This window comes from Lactuca virosa, chromosome 9 (assembly GCF_052849685.1).
Source record: "Lactuca virosa cultivar CGN04683 chromosome 9, Lactuca_virosa_CGN04683_v6, whole genome shotgun sequence".
Classification (NCBI taxonomy): Eukaryota; Viridiplantae; Streptophyta; class Magnoliopsida; order Asterales; family Asteraceae; genus Lactuca; species Lactuca virosa.
This window is the reverse complement of record NC_136434.1, coordinates 50,069,112-50,092,863: the sequence shown is the minus strand read 5'-3', so window position 1 is coordinate 50,092,863 and position 23,752 is coordinate 50,069,112. Positions and strand designations below refer to the sequence as shown.

General features: G+C 37.1%; 1 protein-coding gene across 1 annotated transcript; it reads right to left on the bottom strand.

Annotated features, from left to right (window-relative positions):
- Positions 1-209: 209 nt before the first annotated feature.
- On the bottom strand, positions 210-4,917 carry LOC145136635 (uncharacterized). The gene is made up of 14 exons (XM_079070748.1): positions 4,488-4,917; positions 4,347-4,397; positions 4,063-4,254; positions 3,883-3,981; positions 3,742-3,797; positions 3,494-3,605; positions 3,181-3,360; positions 2,864-3,097; positions 2,599-2,793; positions 2,341-2,523; positions 1,673-1,942; positions 1,068-1,166; positions 598-932; positions 210-511 (listed from the first exon to the last, which is right to left on the bottom strand). Exons 1-14 carry the CDS (start codon positions 4,617-4,619, stop codon positions 487-489), a joined length of 2,163 nt encoding a protein of 720 aa, XP_078926874.1. The 5' UTR covers positions 4,620-4,917; the 3' UTR covers positions 210-486.
- Between the last annotated feature and the right edge of the window lie 18,835 nt (positions 4,918-23,752).

Here is a 23,752-nt window from a genome sequence, read left to right as displayed (position 1 = left end):
AAGCTTTATGTCCAAATTGTTAACATGAGGTGTTTATAGGCTTTTGACTCACTTATGACATGAAAGGAGGAACATATATAATGCAATATGGGATTGCCTTGCTCCAAATTGTTAAGAGTTTGGTATTGGTTGGACCACTTGATGAGCTAATAGGTAGCCACACCCCTTCTCAGACTAAGTCATACGCATTCATAAATCAAGAAAACCAGTTGTGAAGCATGATAGTCCGCATGAAATTTGAATGATTCCAACACAACTAAATTCTGTCGAAATCCACAAACCAAACACAACCTTACTGCAAGCACTAGTGACTGTGGGTACCAGAAGCCTTGAACTTTAATCCATTCAAATCATTCTTAAATAACCAACAGACCACGAAGCCCATGCTGCTGCAAGTGTAAGTTAAACAGACACCCACACAGGAGATACATTTTTTCCAACACAAAGTAACAAAGTTTCAATTCCAACTCCAATTCTATAACTTCATTACACTTGGAAGCTTCCTCGACTCCTGTCACACAAACAAGATTCTATCAACCATAATCATGTAAACTAATGAACAACTTTTGTTTCATATGTTCAAAAAAAAAGTATTACCTGCTCCCCTGCTGCTGTTTCCCATTGTAATTTGGAGTGGCTGTAGCTGTGGGCCTCCCGTTTTGTCTCATTTGATCATTCTGTTTGGTGACAAGTCTTACACCACCAACACCATTAGCATTTCCATAATTGGAGGTGACAGCTGGCATTGGGGCCTTCTTCAATCGGGTTCTTGCCATGGGAGTGACAGCAACCGAAGACAGCAGCGACAGATTGGAAGAGGTTGCTGAGTCAGCAACAGCAGCAGCACGCACTTTTGCATGAGCCACCATAGCTGCAATGATTTCCTGTGCACCCTCCCTCACCTGAATATAATCCCCTTCAATCACAAACAACTGAAACACAAAGAAAAAAAAAAAAGTTTAATTCAACTCATTTACACACGCACAAGCAATATATATATATATATATATATATATATATATATATATATATATATATATAATCAGAATTCAGAAACATGAACTCACTTCAGGATGACTTCCCAGAAAGGCAACCAACTTTCCATGCCTGTTCTCGTAATCAGACCAACGAAGAGGTGCAAGCATTTTTGTCAGTCTGCTCAACAGCTGTCAATACAGTAATAGTCAAACTGTCAACTGTCAAATACTCAGATAAGAAATACCAACCTACTTTACTCTTTTCATCAACATAAGCAATATGCTTTTATTTTTACCCTTAACCACAATAGCAATATACTTACAACTATTCACCCATAATAGCAAGACAGTTACATTTTTTTACCAATAATGGCAGAGCATATTACTCATAATAGCAGCATACTTATAGTTTTTACACATAATAGCAACATACTTACATTTCTTTACCATAATAGCAATGCCTATATTGGTTGCGAAGTGTAATTGTGTTGCTATTTATAGGTAAAAAACAAGTATGTTGTCATTTGCCTATTATGTATAAAAGATAAAGAGTACATTGCCCAGACTGGTAGCTAGAGTAAAGTACATTGCTATTCTCTGCAATTTGACCGATAAGAAATGATTAAAGGCACAAGAAATAGCGCATATTTTTATAAAAATATAAAACTGAAATGAGGTTATTATGGGTTACCAACCGTTGAGCTGATTTGTATTCTTCCTCCAGGAGCAGGTGGAATTGTACGAACAACACAAGCCAACAAAGTTTCTTCATCAAAAAGACCCATTTTTGTTTCAGAAGCAGTGGGGGCATATCTTTCTGGCACAGGGGCACTAGTGCCTTCACTCACCTTCACTGACTGAATCACTTCAGATCCAATCGTAGCACCAGAACCAAGCTGTTGCTGTTCTGTGGGTGGACTTTGAGCTTCGCTTCCATGACTAGACAAAAAACTTGCATTCTTTCCCTGTTACTCAAAAGTCAAAACTTAATCTTAGTGGGATAAAAATAAAATAGCAAAAAAACAGATTTGGTAACATAAAGCTGCTGGACCATTACAATTTACTTATGCAAGAGGAGGAAGAGTTTAGTCTTTCACAGAACAAAACATGAGCATGTAATGTAAAAGGGCAATCTAGTCTTTTCTATGTAGAGCCGGTGCATCAGAGCTCTAAATAGCTGATCATGAGTTCGTTAGAGGGTTATGTACTTCTGTAACTGAATTGCTTGTGAGCTTGAGCTCTAGGAGACTCCTGGTCTCTTGAATATCAGTGGAGTCTGTAACCATTCAGTCAATTTCCCTAATTCATTCGATACAGAGACTTCTGTTTGATTTCAGTAGTCTAGAGTATAGAAAAAGCTAACCTGGTGTAAATTGCCATTGTCAGAATCACTCAACCTTAAAGTGTCATGAAACTGAGACGATATTTGCTGCAAGCTCTGCTGTGATTGCTCATTTACAGCCGCTTCATACTGTCTCAATGAATTTTGATCATCTTGGGAAGAATACTGTTCATGAACTGGGATTTGTAAACTTTCTGAGATAGCCTGAAAAAAAAAGTAAAGAATAAGTATACAGTAAAACTCTTGTGAAATCACAAATTAGAATATATCTGCTTGCACCTGTTGATTCTGCCAAGTGGGCACAGAATGAAACTGGCCAACATGAGACTGAACAAGATGTGAATTCACATTTTGAGGTAACCCTTGATGGTGTAGAATATATGGATGCAAAGGTGCCAGCTGTCCAGGTGAAAAGAAAGCTGGCATTCCATGCATTGACTGAGGAGCAACTTGAACAGCAGGAAGATTTTCATTCTGAAATCCAATAGATTATTATTATTTTATGTAAATGACTTTCTGTATACATATAAATACCAACATCTACCTGTGAAGAGACAACTTCTGCATCTCCATTTTGGACGCCCCTAGAATCGCCAGCAGGGCTGCTTCCTCCTCTACCCTCCAGCTGGCTTCCATTGTTATGCACAAAATGAGATACATCCTTCACATGAGTAGTGCGGTTCCCATCAGAGATAGTGCCATTTCTTTCTCTTGCCTCAGACAACTCAATTTCAAGTTGTTGCAGTGTGTGCAAATGAAGCCTCTCCATCTCAGCAAACTGACACGTCATCAATGTCAGATATGTGAAAGTAGAATTGTCTGTATAACTTGTAACACTATTTTTGTAACTTAAGAAGCAACCTGTCTCTGGCAACCAACCCAAAGCTGGTTGTATTGTTCAGTGCGTTCTCTGAGTTCAGCTTGTAATGAGTGATTTGTATTTGACTGCAAGGCATCCATCTCCTGAACACGTGCAATCCAAGCCTGTGCCTCTCTTATTTGCTCATCTTTATAAATGAGAGTTTCTTGAGCAACTCTATGCTGAAAAAATGGCACAGGTCATAACATTTTTTCACAAAGGGAAAAAAAGTTAATAGCTTTGTAATGTTTGCATTGCCATTTTCTATGATGGAAGCAAACAGCATAGAAATTATAAACATGCAAAGTAGAGTACCTGTTCCTGTAATTCCAAGAACTGGCGCTCTTTTTCTTGAACATGTTCTTGTAAGTCGTGGATTTTTTGAAGATGTTGAGCCCTTTCAGCTTCAGCATTATCACGCTCTCTCCTATAAAAATAATTCATTAAACAAAAAACTGAGACCTAAACTGTCACTATTCACCAACACACACACACACACACACACACATATATATATATATATATATATATATATATATATATATATATATTCAAAGAAATACCGGAAGGTTGCCAATTCTTTGTTTTGCTCTTGTAAGAGGTCCTCTTTAGCCCATGCCTGTACCAATGGAGAATAGCAGTTATATTAAATAATGACAGATGAAATAAAAAGAATGAAATGAATGTTTACAGGTCACACATACTGCTTCATGATCCAAACTAATTGCATGAAGTTCTTTATCTTTATCATCCAAAGTCCTTTGCAATTCCATTATAGCTTTTTCCCTTTCATGTAGTTGCTCCTTTATACCACCACATTCCAGTAAGTGACAAGTAATTTATGGCGAAAAATAAACTATAGGATCAAAGACATTCTTACTAACCTGCAGTTTGACAGATGCAGTAATGTGCTCTTTGATCTGAGAATCAAAGCCTTCCTGCATCCCCATTACTTCTGATCTGGCTATAAGTCGAGCTTTGAGATTAACTTCTAAATGTTGAAGTTGTTCTCTTTGTTTCACAACATCATCAAGACGCAGTTCATGATCGGAACCTCCATTCACAGATTCTCTACCCTGATGCACACAAATCACACTCCTTTACACCCAGACCCAGCTTGAATAAGAGAAAACCTAAAAACACTAACTCAAACGAACAAGTATCATACCTCATATACCAGTCTCTCGTCACCCTGCCCTAGCTTCGAACGGTCCAAGTCCTGATAATCGAAACAGATAACATGTACTAAAACCCTAACATTGTGAGGGAAAAAACGAAAAATGAAAAAACATCAGTTAAAGGAACTTACGTCGTTGCCGGAGTTTTGAACGGGATGGTCTGAAACAACACGCCATTCTTTCCGAGAAGATTGAGACTGAGAGGATGGCATCGTCAGAGAAACACCACGCGCTGCGACGGCGACGCTAGCGGCCGCCTCCATCGACAATCGAACTTATACACACCGTCAACCCCAATTGGCTCTTTTGTTCTGGTGTCGGAAACCCTAACAGGGTATCGAAAAGGAAAACGAGAAACTGGAATAATTTAACAGAACAAATGATCAAGAACACGAAAACCCTCCTAGTTAAACGAGTCAATAAGAGTACGAATCGCGTGAGACTTCGACAAAATCTAAACAATCAATGCAGTACCCACTGTGGATTAGGGAAAAAGGTGCTCGATTTAGCGATTGAATGGGTATGTTTGATTGGATTGAATGAAAAGATAAGAGAAATAACCCAAAGTTAAAAGAATGGACAAACTAATGGAATAAATGTATATTTAACTCGATTATTACCATTATATTGTTCTCTTTGGTTACTATACTCCAATGAAATAACTCATGAATCCAAATCGTTTGGGAGTTGAAAAAATTCCAATAAATGAAATTAAATTAATTCATATTATAAAAATTAGGGATGAGTATTATAGAAATTATTTTGCATCAAAAAAACTTATGACAACGTTATTCGTATCATATAACTATTTCATATAGGTACTTAGTCCCCTTAAGTTCTAACGAATATACGGTCCAGTACCATTCGGTCCAGGTAAAAACCGAATCGGGATTTCTTAGTTTGTTTATTGGATACATATTAGACTCGTAACTCTTTCTTATGAATTCTGAATGAATTGATTCTTCAACCTGTATTTTTTATGTTTTGGCTACATCTTAAGTTCCAGAATCTACTAATTTGAATAAGTATGATCTAAATTACATGATCTTAAATATAGGTACTTTGAAGACTTAAAACTTATAAGACTTGGTTATTTTTTTCTTACCATACATGTGTAAAAAAATCTTCAACTTTATACATTTATAACTCTCTCTTATGGACTCGATTTCGTTGGTTCTTCTTCCGGCATCTTCTTCTTTGTCTTAGGCTCAATAATGAGTTGATTTGGATAAGTATAACATGAGTTACATAGACCAAAACATAGGTACTTGAAAACTTAAATTTTTCAGAGTTCGTCATTTTTTTTTACCATACATGTGCATAATTTGTCCTCAACCTTGAACAATAATAACTCTCTCATATGAACTCAAATTTGACCGATTCTTTTCTATAAGTGTTCAACGGATGTGCATTCTGTGACATCCCCAATTTCACAGGCAGAAAAATATCGATTTGTCTATGCTTATTAAAAAAAATAAGAGTATCATTTTTGAAGAATAATATTGCGGAATTTGTTCCCAGAAAACATGATAATCATATTATCAAATCATTTTCGAAAAAATGTATTCTATTTATATTAAAACATTAGGATGTCATCGTCAATACATAAACATAAGCATAACGAAATATTACAAACCTTACAGTAATTAAACTAGTTGCATAATACTCCTTTAATCTCTCAGTAGAATGTATCTTTCATACTGTTACATGTGATACAATAAAATATATATATTTTAGAACCTGGTGAGTACATAGGGATTTCAATCCCATAATGTTATAACATATATATATATATATATATATATATATATATATATATTAGAACTCGCAAGATACAATTTCACCTCATATAAGCAATTTACCCCACCCCGTCGATCATCACAACGACACGATTCATACTCTCGGATCTAAAATGAACGGCTTTACCTAATCCATACTCCCGGATCGGGTATAAACGACTACGTCTAATCCATGTTCTCGGATCAATGACAAATGAATGTGCCTACTCCATACTCTCGGACTAGGGACGAATGACTATGTCTAATCCATGCTCTCGGATTAATGACAAATGACTATGTCCTCTCCATACTCTCGGACTAAGGACGGATGACTATGTCTAATTCATACTCTCGGATCAATGACAAATTTTAAATTTTTACCCTCCGTGTATATCTCACCCGTACTCATAAGGAGATACTACCTGATATTCATCTTAATTAATTTAGGTTTATTCTGTAAGTCCAAAATTATCGTATATTATCATATATGCTCATAACACGTAATTCAGGTAATATCAAATATCTCACACATAAACATATAGTTAATACTTTAATTAATACTTGTATCAAAATCATGTTCATGAAATGGACTATGCACTCACATGTTAAAGTGATGACTCGAAATTCGGACAATGCTTCGCTTCTAGCAAATGTCTTTTTCCTTTTACGTAACCTAGTGTCATTATCACTAAGTCTTAGTCTATTGCGACTAATTATTAGTCTAGATTCATCATTAATTCAAAGTCTACTTATCTATAGTTGATAAGAGACAACCAGGTAGGATCATTTTGGGGGTAGGGTCTGTTTGGTATATAAAGTATACTGTTTGGAAATCTCATTTTAAACACCTCACTAAATCCAGCCTAGACATCATCCCCGTAAGTAGATCAATCAGTATAACGACTTGGAATCACTGATAAATCTTGTGTATAGGGTCATAATAACGATAATGAACTTAAATATAAGTTATACTTAAAGTACAGTAAACGTAACTTAACTTACAGGTGGCTTAGCGAGAAATCGGACTCTGCGTGGGCAGAACTTCTAAGCCGAAAGCTCTACTTCTGATGTGAATTATGAGCATTTTATTTGGCATGCGGAATTAAAGAACACGGTGATTTGGGTGTTTAAGAGATGCATTCGATTATGAAAGGTGTTACAAAAAAGGATTTAGATCTAAATCTACATAATTAACACACACTAAGCACACATCTACATGTGGAATGAACCCACCTTATATAGAGGTGTTTACATGTCTATCTCTCTCTATCTCTCATGTCACAAGGCTACTTTACCACATGCAAGTGGGTCTACAAAAGTCAAACCATTTACAAAGTCATACATGGATAACTTTGTACCCAACATTCTCCCCCTCAAAGTTAGGAATTGATGACCTGCTTCAAATCTTCCAAACTCGAGCAACTTCATGAACCGAGCCTCAAACGTGACACATGTAGAGACGAACATCAAATATTCAATTCTTCCATGATTCTTCAATTTGGGTTCTAGAATTGAGACCATACGAACCGAGCATCAAAAGGTAATTAGGAGTTTCTCAATCTCCAAAAAAATTATCTAAGTTTGAGCATAAAAGCACACTCCAAAAATATTTAATAAGTCCAAACCCATCATGAATCGAAACCACTTCCGAATCTTCAATCGAATCATTCCATAAATTTCCAATACTCAAGGTCACTTCGGTTTTCAAGTCCGCGTAATATGAAAAATTCAATTATCGAATTTCCATATAAATCTCTCCCCCTTTTTATAATCGAAAAATGATTATAAAACCAAGAAAGGAATGAGAAAGTGCTCAATTCAGAATTTTTCTATCCAAAACTCCCCCTTAACACATGCATAAACATTTTGCTTCACTCCAAAAAATCCAAAGAATCTTCAATTTTTAGCTTTGTTCACGGACCGCCTTTGACAAGATTTCTCAAAATTGGGTAAAAATTGTCAATTTCAAAATTTTGCAGTGACCCAGTGCGCCCAAAACAGCCAAAAATGCGAAACTCTCCCCCATTTGCGAAACTGGGTAGAAAGCATCAATTCGCATTAACTGCAGGGGCCTGATTCGAAAATTATTCCATTTCTCAAAATTCCAGCCCAATGTCGAAGGTGGGTTTATTCTGCCAAATCTTCGAAACGTTTCCTGAACAATTTCGAAACAACTGCACAATTCTTCAAACTTTCGAAAAATTAGTCCTCATTTCGAAAGTGGGTAGAAATTGTCAAACATTCAAAACTTAAAGGATTAAATTCGAAACTTTCCATTATCTTCTTCTTCTTTAGTTCCAGTCGATCATCGATACAAAACCTTCGTCCTTCGCGATCAAAAATCTTCCAAACATTGACCTTTCCAAAGCCATACTTTCGCTTTTAGGCATCAAGCCTTCGAAACTTCATCAACCCAAAGTCTTCGATTATCAAGTCCAAGTTCCAGAGTCGTTATCAAACGTCGACATTAACCAAATCATCCTTCGAAATACCATCGACTCCAAATCTTCGAAATCGGATATGTGATTCCAAACACTTAGATCATTCGACTGTTCACTTCAAGCCTTCAATTCCCATAAAAAATCGTTCCTAAAGACTGTTAACATATCGACATTAACAAATCAATTAGAAACCTTCGCATTCAACCATTCACCCATCAATCGACCATCGATCCTGAAATGAGTGTACAACATTCGAAATCACTATCAACTTTACCATGTTCGTTCCCATCGAACATCGATATGTAACCATTCAACTGTAAACACGACTCTCATATGAACCAAATCGTGAACTGAAATCGATGAGATAGCAAAACCATTGACGCCAAACCAAACCATCGATCAACAAATCTTCGAAATCAAAATCAATCAACCATCGATTCCAAATCAAATTCGAAATCAAAACTTGAAGCACTTCGATCATCGAACACAAAACATAGAAAATCTAATTTTGACTTTATCTTCGAGTTTGACTTCCTCAATCAAATCGATTTCTAGCATTACAAGCAACATTTGCGTTCCTGTTTTTGCTTTCTGGTTGAAAATCGATGCCAACACATTAAAATTTCAGCCTAGAAATTCCATTGGATTGAAAATCAAAATATGATTCTGATGAATGATCACGAACAATAAACAAGTGAAAAATCATATTTCAGTCGAATCCATTTTGATATCAACTAGTTCGAGATTTAATTCCAGATATGAACTAGAATCATCAGCCTATTTGACTTTGATTTCAAATTATTGACGCTCATTGATATGAAATCGAACTTCAAAGAAATGAACAACGATACACGAAAGGATTAGATAGAGAAACTGACTCATGAACAGTATTCGAGTAATCAAAATGGGCTTACGACTTGATAACCAACTGATCATCATTGGATTGGACTTCGAACTTGTTAGATGAACAGTAACGAATTTAAAATGGTTTTGGGCTAAATCTGGATTAAAATGAACCCTTGCAAATTTAGAATCGAATCAAACAAACAGATATGAGATTGGATCGACTTTGATCAACGGAAAAATTATTGGATCACAACAAATGAGTTTTTCAAAAAAAAATGATCCAATGAGTCAAAATGATCAAAAATTCAAGAACACAAGCACGAATCAACGAGATTTAGAGAGATCATAGAGAGACTCGCCATAAATGTTTCAATTGTGATGATTGTAGCCAAACTGAGAACCGTTTCTTAAAAAAATCATGTTGATATTCGAAGACCCGCTCTGATACCAATTGATGTGAATCATGAGCATTTGATTTGACATGCGGAAGTAAAGAACACACAAAGAACACAGTGATTTGGGTGTTTAAGAGATGCATTCGATTATGAAAGGTGTTACAAAAAAGGATCTATATCTAAATCTACATAATTAACACACACTAGCACTCTCAATGTTACATCTCTCAAACACACCTCTACATGTGGAATGAACTCACCTTATATAGAGGTGTTTACATGTCTCTCTCTCTCTCTCTCTCTCTCTCTATATATATATATATATATATATATATATATATATATATATATATATATATATATATATATATATATATATATATCATGTCACAAGGCTACTTTACCACATGCAAGTGGGTCTACAAAAGTCAAACCATTTACAAAGTCATACATGGATAACTTTGTACCCAACAACTTCTCGGGGTTTTCTGACGCTCCGACGCTTCGCTACTAACACCTAGGAAGTGCTAGAGAAAGGCATTGAGGCCTGGGGGGAGTAGGATGGAATGGTGTGAATAATTGAGTGATTTGCGGATTCAATTTATAGGCTGTAATTGATCAGTACGTTGGGCGTACCAAAGCGTTACGTTGGGTGTAATGTGCCCCGTGTCACAATCTGGTGGCAAGCCGTGGGGAAGAAGGTGTGGTGCTAGATCGCGCCACGTGTCGCATTCTGATTAATCTGAAAATTAATTATCTTGTAAAATTCATAACTTTCGCACACGAGCTCCATTTTCGACGTTATTTATATCCACGTGTAGCTATTGATGTGATATACAACTTTCGTTTAGACTCCATCGGATAATTTTGACTTTATTTTTAAAGTTATATTTTAACAAGCTTAGACAGTTAAAGTCCATTAAAAATTCATAAATTTGTCATCCGACGTCCGTTTTTGGTTGTCTTTATATCGTCGAGCTCCTATTAATGAGATATTCAAATCTCGTTTATATCATCTTGGCTAAAAACCGACCGATCTAAAATTCGATTTCCAAGCTGTACATTGCTACGTTGAATCTTCGAAAAACCATAACTTCTTAAAATGAAGTCAAGTGTGGACGTTCTCTATATGTACACTCTCGGTTTAACGTCTACTATGGATTTTGTTTATATTCTAAGGCTAAAAGGTATTTTTTTCAAAAATTTGCTTTTTACGATACTTGGAGTCGTGCCGGTTTAATCACAAAACTTCGACAGGTCATAATTTCTTCGTTATAAGTCGGATTCCAGCGTTATTTATATGTACGAAATTCTTGTAAAATATACTATAACTTTGGTTAAGATTATTTAGAATCTAAAAATCATTTTTAACGCTTATTACCTCTAAATTGACTAGCCTAAATTTGTGGGCGTTACAGTTATCTCCCACTTAGGATGATTATGTCCCAGAATCATCAACAAAACAAGGCTTGTATAATGACTCCATACGTTATCTTTTCATCCTAGGTAATAACTGTAACTCTTACATCCTTTCAAATGAGTATCTAACTCTTGGACTTCTTGACTGTTGACGGTGCTCAATCTTGCACCCATTCTTCATACTATGTTAGACTTTCAATCATAACCTTCGAGTTACAAAATCGATCCTTATTGGAGACTCCTGCTCCTTCTTAAACAGACTTAACTTAAGATAAGTTCTTTACTTCGATTATCATAACAGACCGATGGGTCATGTTCTAATGGCCTCTCATCGTATGATGCAACGCTTAGACTCAAGTCTTTTTTAGTCAGATTCCAGAATGGAGGATACATTCCTTCATGTTCTAATGTGATATAATCACATTCTATCATGTAGCACTTCTATTTACAAGTTTCTTACTTTAAAGGCGATCGAGATACTTCTATAGATCGCTTCGATTATATGTTTCTTCAATCTTCTGGCTTAAGTCGGATGCTACATCAAACTTGGTTCTCTGAACCACGTAACATACTTATCTTATTCAGACTCGATTTGATATGAAAACTAGGGTCGGAATATCAATCATCTTATTGGTCACTACCGAAACAATGGTAACGACAGACATAAACAAAACGGAATCAATTACAAGCGCCTTGGTAACCTTGTGACTTTCCCTGATCCAAGTGTGAGTCATGTGCTTCCGGTAGTATAAGCCTCTACTACCTTTCACACCTATTTATACTCGTCCCAATTATTGCCTCTCAGTTCTCCAAGTCACCATACAATAATTTCACATAGTCATTTAACACATAGGATAACGTAACTAAGGTTTATATTATTTCTTGAAACGATTACATAGATGTTCAAGTTCACTTTACATTATGCCTCTTATAAAAGCCTACACCACATAATACTATCTATATGGCTAATTTATATCTTGATCTTAAGATATATAGACCCTTACTCCTAATCCCTTGCATCGTCACCTGCTTCATCAAGGATCATCTGGAATGTTCTTGCCTTTGGCTTCGGTTGTACGTTTGACTTTGTAGCTCCTCTCCTCTTTGGGCAATATTGCTTGAAGTGTCCTTCACCACACTTAAAGCATACTTCTCTCTTGGTCGCGCATTCATTGGCATAATGACCGGTCTTCCTGCATTTGAAGCAGGTCACCTCTTTAGAGCATTTCCCAATGTGTTTCCTTTTGCACTTGTCACACCACTTCTCTTCATTGTTATCCCCATACCCCGTGTTGTTGGGGTCCGACTTCGGGAACCTATTTTTCTTGTTGGATCTTGAAGACCCCTCAAACTTCCTCTTCTCCCATACTTTAGCTCTTTCCAGACCCTTTTCCCTAAGTTGGGTCTCCACATTCTTGGCTGCTCTAACGATTGTCTTCAAAGTAGTTGTCATTTTTACCGTTTCACCAAATTCCGCTGGCAATCCGTTAGCAAACCTATTTATCTTGGAGAGTTCAGTAGGCACCAAGTAGGGGAATAACTTCATATTCTCGGTGAATGTGGTGGCGTACTCATCAACACTCATCTTCCCCTTCTTCAGGTTCTGAAACTTGTTGTTTAGGTCTATTAGATCTACCTCCGAGCAGTATTGCATTTTCAACTGCTCCAGGAATGCTTCCCAAGACATCCTCATGGCTTCTCCTTGTGGCATTGTATCTGCCAACAACTTCCACCAAGTTAAAACCCTAGTCTTCAGTTGTCTGACTGCAAAGACGGTTTTATGCTTATTGCTGCAGTTGCAACTTTCAAATACCATCTCCATCTCGGAGATCAGGTCCATAATCTCCACTGGCTTTGGGCTTCCATAAATACTTGGTGGCTTGGCACCCAAGAAGTTCTATACATATATCCATCCCTGACAATCCCTCCTTACCACTTGGGGTTCAACTTGACTCACAGTACGACTGTAATTTCCCTCCTCCGAAAGTTATTCTTTTAGTTCGGGTTGCACAACAGGCACAGTAGGTTCATCCTTATTCTATTGAAATAGACACCTTTTCTCTTCCATCTTACGATCCAATGTCACCTATATCATTGCCAACATGATAGGTTCGGGTGCAGCTGCTACCTCTAGTGTATGCTCAATTACTCGTGGCTCAGGCTGTTGATTACCGTTTCCTAATCCGGTTCGAGTTCTCACTATGTCGATCTATACACCAAATCAAACGTTCAGTGTGTAGTGAAGAGAATTAAGATAGGGAAAGCTTTATTTACGATAGACGTATAAATCTCCTTGTCACTCCGAAAAGTTACATGCCAGTTCTAATACCATAATTAAACGTTTAAAAATCTAAACACATAAAATTTCTAGGTCTGGTCGGCAATAGACCATAGATTTGATAGCATCATAAAGCATAAGGCACTCTTTTTAGCTGTAACATAAATCATTTAGCAAATAAAGCAATTTAGGTATCTTTCCTAAAATAAGCCAGTGTCTGTGTCTATTCAGGTATACTTCCTAAGTATAACAAACACTCATCTCACAATCATCGCTTAACATTTCTAAGTTTAACTAGAAATCATACAAATTCCTAGTTCGCTTAAACTAATGCTCTGATACCAACCGTGACATCCTAATTTCACGGCCAGAAAAGACATATTTGTTTATGCTTATTAAAAAAATCAGAGTATCCTTTTTGAAGAATAATATTGCGGAATTTGTTCCCAGAATACATGATAATCATATTATCAAATCATTTTCAAAGAAATATATTTTATTTATATTAAAACATTGGGATGTCACTGTCAATACAGAACATAAGCATAACGAAATATTACAAGCCTTACAGTAATTAAACTAGTGGCCTAATACTCATTGAATCTCTCAGCAGAATGTATCTTTCATACCGCTACCTATGATACAACAAACTGAGTGGGTCAGGTTAGGAAACCTGGTGAATACATAGGGATTTCAATCCCACAATGTTATAACACACACACACACACACACACACATATATATATATATATATATATATATATATATTAGAACTCGCAAGATGCAATTTCACCTCATATAAGCAATTGACCCCACCCCGTTGATCCTCACAACGACACGATCTATATTCTCGGATCTAAAAAGAACGGCTTTACCTAATCCATACTCCCGGATTAGGTATGAATGACTACGTCTAATCCATTCTCTCGGATCAATGACAAATGACTATACCTACTCCATACTCTTGGACTAGGGACGAATGACTATGTCTAATCCATGCTCTCGGATTAATGACAAATGACTATGTCCTCTCCATACTCTCGAAGTACGGAAGACTGACTATGTCTAATCCATGCTCCCGGATCAATGACAATTTAAAGTTCAACCCTCCGTGTATATCTCACCCGTACTCATAAGGAGATACTACCCGATATTCATCTTAATTAATTTAGGTTGATTCTGTAAGTCCTAAATCATCGTATATTATCACATATGCTCTTAACACGTATTTTAGGTAATATCAAATATCTCACACATAAACATATATTTAATACTTTAATTAATACTTGTATTAAAATCATGTTCATGAAAGGGACTATGCACTCACCTGTTAAAGTGACGACTCGAAATTCGGACAGCGCTTCGCTTCTAGCAATTGTCTTTTCTTTTGACGTAACCTAGTGTCATTATCACTAAATCTTAGTCTAATATTTATTGCGACTAATTATTAGTCTATATTCATCATTAATTCAAAGTCTATTGATCTATAGCTGATAAGGGACAACCAGGTAGGATCATATTGGAGGTAGGGTTCAATTGGTATACAAAGTATACTGTTTGGAAATCCCACTTTAAACACCTCACTAAATCCAGCCTAGACATCATCCCCGTAAGTATATCAATCAGTATAACGACTTGGAATCATTGATAAATCTTGTTTATAGGTTCATAATAACGATAATGAACTTAAACATAAGTTATACGTAAAGTACGGTAAGCATAACTTAACTTACAAGGGCTTTAGCGAAAAACCGGACTCTACGCGGGCAAAAATTCTAATCCGAAAGCTCTACTTCTCGGGGTTTTATTACGCTCCGGAGCTTCGCTACTAACACCTAGGAAGTTCTAGAGAAAGGCATTGAGGCCGTGGGGGGTTTGGGAGAGAGTATGATGGAATGGTGTGAAGAATGGAGTGATTTGCAACTTCTATTTATAGGCTAGAATTGGTCAGTACGCTGGGGATACTGAAGCATTACGTTGGGCGTAATGTGCCACGTGTCACAATCTGGTGGCAAGCCGTGGGGAAGAAGGTGTGGTGCTAGATCGCGCCACATGTTGCCCTTTGGTTAATCCGAAAATTAATTATCTTGTAAAATTCATAACTTTCACATACAATCTCCGTTTTTTACGTTATTTATATTAACACGTAGCTCGAAGTGATCTACAACTTTCGTTTAGACTCCGTCGGATTATTTTGACAATATTTTTAAAGTTATATTTTAACAGGCTTAAACAGTTAAAGTTCGTTAAAAATTCATAAATTTGTCATCCGACGTCCATTTTCGACTGTCTTTATATCGTTGAGCTCTAATTAATTAGATCTTCAACTATTATTTATATCATCTTGGTTAAAAATCGACCGATCTAAAATTCGATTTCCGAGTTGTACACTGCTACGCTGAATCTTCAAAAAATCATAACTTCCTCAAATGAAGTCATATTTAGACGTTCTCTATATGCACGCTCTCGGTTTAACGTCTACTATAACTTTTGTTTAGATTTATAAGGCTAAAATGTATTTTGTCAAAAATTACTATTTACGATACGCGGAGCCGTGCCGGTTTAATCGCGAAACTTCGAGGGGTCATAACTTCTTCGTTATAAGTCAGATTTCAGCGTTCTTTATGTGTACGAAATCCTTGTAACATATACCATAACTTTGGTGAAGATTATTTATTCTAAATAATCTTCTATCAAAATGTCATTTTTAACACTTATTATCTCTAAATTGACTGCCCAATCTGCGGGCGTTACACATGCAGTACCATTTCCCGATCATGTACCGGTCCCAAACCGAAATCGTACCAAAGTCATCACCGCAGTATTATATGTGGTCCGATATCAGGTATTGATTATGTAGTCATTCGGTATTCGATAGTATAGGTTTGGTGTGGTTTTGATTTGTGCATTACGAACCATTTATATCAGAAGATATAAATGGTTAAACTTGAACAACAAGTTTCCAAGTTTAACAAAAGAAAAGAAAAGAAAAGAAAGTCAGGAAAGAAAAGAAAAGAAGAGAAATGAAAGGAAAATAAAATTTTCTTTTGTGTTCCTGAGTTGGAGAGAAGTGGAAGGAAAATTAATCATTTTGTTCTTTCTCTCCAAATCATACCAAATCGGAAGGAAAATTAGGAGGGAAAGTGATCCTTCTATTTCCCTCCGCTTCCTTCCACTTCCTTCCTTTAATAAAACTCGGGAACACCAATTTCTTTTATTTTCTTCTCATTTCCACTCATTTCCTTTCTTTTCTCTCAATAAATTGAACTCGGGAACGAGGTGGAAGAGTTATCACCTTTAGGTTTCTTAGTGATTCCAATGACGAAATCATCCTAAATGGGTGGATAATTGTAATATTCGGTTTTTTGGCGGTATAAATTTTACTAAATTAAATTTTTTTTATTTAAATAAATTAAAGGTTTGGATAATGGTAATAACTGTAACGCTTGATTTTGGTAAGTTTCGCATTTAACCCTTGTTAATCAAAAAGTTTGTATTTTGGTCCTTAAGTTAGTATGCGGGACATACTAGGTGGTACGCTTAGCGTACTAGGCCGAAGTTGATCGCAAATCTCATCCACTCACGCTTGGCGTACGCATGACGTACGAGAATTTAATGAAACCCTAATTTTTAGGGTTTGCACCCTATATAAACCTTATGATAGCCTCATTTGGTCATGTTTAGCCAGCATCCACCTTCCCTTGTCCAGAAATCGAAACCCTAGTTTGTTTTTATGTGTTTTAAGCCTTAAAGAGTGTTTGTTGGTGGTTTGTGAAGGATGAGAAGAAGATGACCTTTTGGAATGGTGTATTGAGCTTGAAGATCGGGAATAACTCATCATTTGCAAGCTTTTTGAGGTAAAAAGCTCACATCTTGATGATCCATGATGTTAGATCTAGTTATGTTGTTATTTTATGCTTTTTGAGTCCTTGGAGTGAGTGATCAACTTCTTGACTCACTCTAGAAGTTTTGGTGTTAGATATAGGCTTCTTTTGGTCCCCTTATTCATAAAAATGCAAGCTTTATGGTGTATCTTAGACCATGCATGTGTTAAGACCTTTGTTAAGCTCTTTTTGATCTTTTGAGCCCCATTAAGTCATGTATGTGTTTAAAGTTGCCAACATTACATGATAAGTGGTCTTTTAAACTCAGATATGAGAGTTTGGCTTAAAGTCTCAATGGATTAAGTGCTTAATGAAGTGAGGTGGTCAACTGGGGAGTATGATGGCCATACCAAGCTGGTACGTTGTGCGTACTAGCCCCAGAGGGTGTACGCTAAGCGTATAAGCTGAGTACCCCCACGATACATGTCAGTAAGTTTCTTCCTATTTTAATTCCTAAGGATAGTCATGAAGTCATCGTTACAAGTGTTCCACGGGACTGCCAAATACGAACGAACTCCATCATTGTATGTGTTCATCTAATTGGCATGAAGTATGGGAATCAAACTCGTTGGGCTCCTACTGGATGGCTAATACTTAGTTGAATACCTCATGGGTCGCTGGGCTTCGTCGGGACACAGAAACTAAGGGAAATGGCCTAAAAGTGAAGATTGTTTGAGAGGGAAAGTGTGTAGGGTGTGGGGATGAATGATTATATGAAGGCCATTATTTATAGCCAAGAAAAACCAAGCGTGTCACGCATATATGGGTACGTATCGCGCCTTATGGCCCGGTTGGCTCCTTTGGGTTCAGCTACGTGTCGTCGCCTCATTTGTCTGCGAATGCCTTTTCTAGAAGGTGTCACGTGTCACATTTATATGCTGCCACATGTCAAAATCTCCATGTCCACGTCGGTATGTCTCGGAAGAAGGGGGCCGCCCCCTACATGGCCACCTGGCTCTCTCTCGTGGTGCCACGTCATCGTGCGCGTCGTGCGCTTCACGCGCGTGAATTTAGATTTTCAAAATGGCGTAACTTCTTCATACGAGCTCCGTTTTCGACGTTATTTATATTCTCAAAAATCTCTCGACGAGATCTACAACTTTCCTTTATATCACAACAACTATTTTTCACTCTATCAAATTTTTATATTTTTTTATAGGTTTAGGTTTTTAAAAATCGTTGCAAAAAGTATAACTCCTACATATGGACTCCCTTCTTGATGATCTTTTTATCGACGGGTTTATATTCACGAGATATTCAATTTTCGTTGAGATTGTTTCGGCTAACAATCAACCGATTAGAATTTCAATTTCTGTGCCCACATTGTTGTGTTGGATCTTAGAAAGTCATAACTTCCTCTAATGAAGTCATATTTAGACGTTCTCTATATGCACACTCTCAGTTTAACGACTTCTACTACTTTCGTTTAGATTGCTTAAGCTAAAAAGTATTTTATAAAAAATTCACTTTTTACGATACGCAGAGTCGTGTCGGTTTAATCGCAAAACTTCGAAGAAGCATAACTTTTTCATACGAAGTTGGATTTCAGTGTTCTTTATATGTATGAAATTCTTGTCGCACATACTATAACTTTTGTTAAGGTTATTTATCCTAAATAACCTTCTATCAAAAGATCATTTTAACGCTTATTATGCCTTAATTGACTAGCCTGAATGTGCGGGTGTTACACTCGAAGCATGTCTTCTAAAGTCTATATGTTCCTTTCACTCTTAATATTTATTTGTGGATAATAAGTCGTGCTCATATCCAAACATATTCCTAATGACTTCTGTAATGATTGCCAAAATCACAAGGTGAATCCACTGTCTCTATCAGAGATAATAGATATGGGTACACCATGCAACTTGACAATCTCCTTAAGATAATTTATGGGCAACTTCTCCATTTTATCTGTCTCTTTGATCAGTAAGAAGTGAGCAAACTTGGTCAATCTGTCGACCACTACCCATATGGTGTCATAACCGCTTGAAGGTTTAGGCAACTTCGTCATGAAATCCATAACTATTTGTTCCCACTTCCACTCAGGTATTTCTAGATGCTGTAGCAACCCCAATTTCTGGTATTCAATACTGACTTTAGCACAAGGCAAACATTTTCTTACATAGGTGCCAATTTCTGCTTTCATATTGGGCCACCAATATAATATTTTCAGATCCGGATACATCTTGTCCGAACTGGGATGGATAGAGTGTCTTGATCTGTATGCTTCATCCATGACTAACTTTCATAGATCATCGAACTTTGGCATCCAAATCTGGTTCATGAAGTATCTTGTTTCATCATCTTTAAGCTCTAAGTGCTTATACATACCTCGTAATAATTCGTTTGCAATGTTTTCTTCTTCCAGAGCTTCGAGTTGTGCGTATCGAATTTGTATGGTAAGGTTTGACTGTATTGTCATTGTTGGAGCTTGAAACCTTTTGGTTTTGGTTCATTCCTTCCGGCTCAAGGCATCTTCTACCACATTTACCTTACCATGATGATAACGAATTCCATATTCGTAGTCGTTCAACAATTCTATCTATCTTCGTTGTCTCATATTGAGTTCTTTTTTATCAAATTTGTGCTGAAGACTCTTATGGTATGTGAAGATGGTGCACTTAGTACCGTAAAAGATAGTGTCTCCAAATCATAAGTGCAAATACTACAACTCCCAACTCGAGATCGTGGGTGGTGTAGTTTTTTTCATGCACTCCGAGCCACCTAGAAGCATAAGCAATGAATTTGTTTCTTTGCATTAACACACATCCTAATTCTTGATGTGAAGCATCACAATACACAACAAAATCCTTTGTTCCTTATGGGAAGGATGGGATCGGTGCAATGCAAAGCATTTTCTTTGGTTTTTCAAATATGAAATCATGTTTGTCTTCCCAATCAAACTTCTTATCTTTCTGGGCTAACATCGTGAGAGGCTCGACTATTCTAGAGAAGTTCTCTATGAATCTCCGATAATAACCTGCAATCCTTAAGAATTGGTGCACCTCCGTTGGAGTATTTGGTGATTCCTAATCCTTAATTTCTTCTATTTTGGAGGGATATACGTGAATTCCCTTTTTACTGACCACATGCCCTAGGAAATGTACTTTTCTAATCCATAATTCACACTTAGAGAATTTGGAGCACAACTTTTCCTTTCTTAGCAGTTCTAAGATTAGTTGTAGGTTTTGACCATGTTCTTCCTTGGTTTGTGAGTATATCAATATGTCATTGATAAATACGATCACAATTTTATCCAAGTAAGGTTTGCGTACACGCTTCATAAGATCCATGAATACCGCTGGTGCATTTGTTAATCCAATACACATGACTAAGAACTCATAATGCCCGTAGCGAGTCCTAAATGCAGTCTTTGGAATATCTTCTTCAAGCACTATGAGTTGATGGTATCCTAATCTTAGGTTAATCTTTGAGTAATAGTTGGATCCTTGAAGTTGGTCGAATAGATCATCAATCCTTGGGAGTGGCTACGGATTTTTGATGTTTAGTTTGTTCAACTCCCAAAAATCGATACACATTCTGAATAATTCATCCCTCTTCTTAATGAATAACACCGGTGCTACCAGGGTGAGAAACTTGGTATGATAAATCCTTTGTCAAGAAGTTCTTGAAGTTGGTTGGATAGCTCTTGCATCTCAAATAGTGCTAATGTGACATCCCCATTTTTACGGCCAGAAAAGACCGATTTAGTTTATGCTTTTTAATAAAAATTAGAGTAACTTCTTAATAAAAGTGTTGCGAAATTTTGTTTCCAGAAAAAAAATGATAAATATGTTATCAAAGCATTTCCGAAGAAATGTATTTTATTCCTTTTAAAACCTTGGGATGTCTACGTCAATACAGAAACATAAGCATAAACAGAGCTTACATTCATTTACACTAGTGATCTACATCTCTTTAATTCCTCAGTGAAGTGTAGCTTTTATATCGACACCTATGATACAAATAAACTGAGTGGGTCAGGTTGGAAAACTCGGTGAGTACATAGGGTTTTCAACCCACAATAATAAAGTTATTATGTTTTATCATCAAACAATTAACCCAATTACCCATCCCCATTATCTTCTTTAATTCCTAGGGATCTACCCTAAGAATCATCTATCACTCATTCCTAAGGGTTTTCCTAAGGAATAGGCACGAAGTCCATCGTCGCCAAGGTTTATACAACAAACACTAAATCCATAGCTGCCAAGGTTCATCCAACGGGTGCTAAGTCCATAGCTCTCATGTATTGACAATATTATTTGCGGGAGTCCACCTGCAATACATGTCAATGGGTTTTTAGAGTACATCGGGTGAACGTATCGTTCACAACACCTATAGGTAGCGAGTCTGCTAGTGTTCCACAGACTGTCTAGAATAGTCCATGGTTGTCATCCGTACTCTGCTAGATGACGAGGTCATCGTTTGGGTAAAGGTTTCTCTCATATTTCACCTATTGTAACACCTGGTTTAAGTTGGGAAGGATTTATGCATGGACTCGGCGAGTTGGGAGGTCAACTCGTCGAGTAGGGTCGTGAGATCATGAACGCGGAACGGGACCGACTCGGCGAGTCCGAGCTGTTTAAAGAAAACCCTAAATTTTGGGTTTGCCCCCTATATAAACGTCATTATACGCCCCAGTATCCTCCCTTAGCATCATAGAAAGACGTTTACGGCCGCACACCCTCTTGTGAGTGAAGCAAAATCAATTGGGAGCTTATCCTTGGAATTTTGGGGAGGATTCCAAGCTTGAAGAAGAAGTATCAAGGGGAAAACACTAGATCTAGCATCCAGTTCGTCTTGGGCATTGATTTGAGGTATGAATCTGTTATCTTAAGCATAAATTCTATTTGAGAGTTGTGATCAACTTTGAGGAAGTGGAAGCAAACTTAGATGTGGACCTATCACAAGGATATGGTTCCAAATCTGGACCTTCTTAGGCCCCAAATATCATAAAGTTGCATCTTTTATTGAGCTCATTCCCTATCCATGCATAAGAACCTTGTTTGAAGGTTGGTTTTGGGTGTTATGGCCGTGTGAGGCTATGTATGCACGTAAAGTTTGCAACTATACGTGATATCCGCAATAGGAGATGATGGATCTAAAGTTTGGGACCTTAAGTCCCACTAGAAAGGACCGTAATCACGATGAACTTTGGGGAACTCGACGAGTGAATTATTGTACTCGACGAGTCAAGGTCAACATGGACTGTTAACCTTGACTATAGACTGTGACTTTGACCAGGGTTGACCCTGGGGGTATTTATGGGATTATGCTGAGTTACTTACGCATTGATTATAGGCAGTTTGGGAGGAGCAGCGTGGGATATATCTGATTACAGTTTGCCAGTTCAGCCTTTGAGAGGTGAGTCTTCTCACCATACCAATGGGTCTAAGGCACCAAGGCCGGCCCATTTTGCGATAGTTGGTTTACTTGTTATGTAGAGGTATGATATGTATTTGTGCATGATATGTGGTAGAGACAGCCTTTGTGGCTAACGGTAGAGATAGCCGTATGGCTAATGGTAGAGACGGCCTTATGGCCAATGGTAGAGATAGCCTTTATGGATGATGGTAGAGATAGCCTTTGTGGCTAACGGTATGGATAGCTTCATGGCTAATTGGCATGTGATATGTGTAGAGGTAGCTTTATAGCTAATATGTTATGTGGTTTGTGTGGGGTATGCTCTGGGGGACTCACTAAGCTTTCAGCTTACCGTTTGTGGATTTGTTATTAGGTACTTCTGAGTCCAAGGGTAAAGACAAGGCGTGATGATGCGGCGTGCACTTTATCTCTCTTTTGCGATCTGGTTTGGGGGATACTCTGAAGTTTTGAAAATAATAATGTTGTAATGTTGATGGTTTTGAAAACGATTATTGGAATCTTTATGTTTTAAGAAAATGGTTGACTAATTAAAAATGAAAAATTCCTTTGTAAAATTTGTGTCGTTACAAGTTCGTATTAGAGCCTTGGTTTGAGGGATTCGGGCATACTCTTGGGTGTGTCAGGACTCAAACTAAGGAAAGGGTAAAATTGTTTTCAAAAATAACATAAAAAGCTTTTGAAAGAAGGAAAAGATGAGAGTGCAACGTGCGTGATCAGCCGAGCCAAGTAAGTATATCCCCAATATGCTAGTTATGCTATTTTGATATTTGAACTTTGATGATTGTATGAAATTGCTATGTGTATGCTTTTAAAAATTTATATACGGTTAGGAGCTTATAGCCTTAGAATGATCGATTTGGCCTTATTTCCTGTTCCTTGTCTGGTTGTGGTCCTAGGGTAGAATCTTTTATTCGAAAGTCTATTTGATCCTCTTCTGTGTATAATTTGCATGCATAAAAGGCAACCT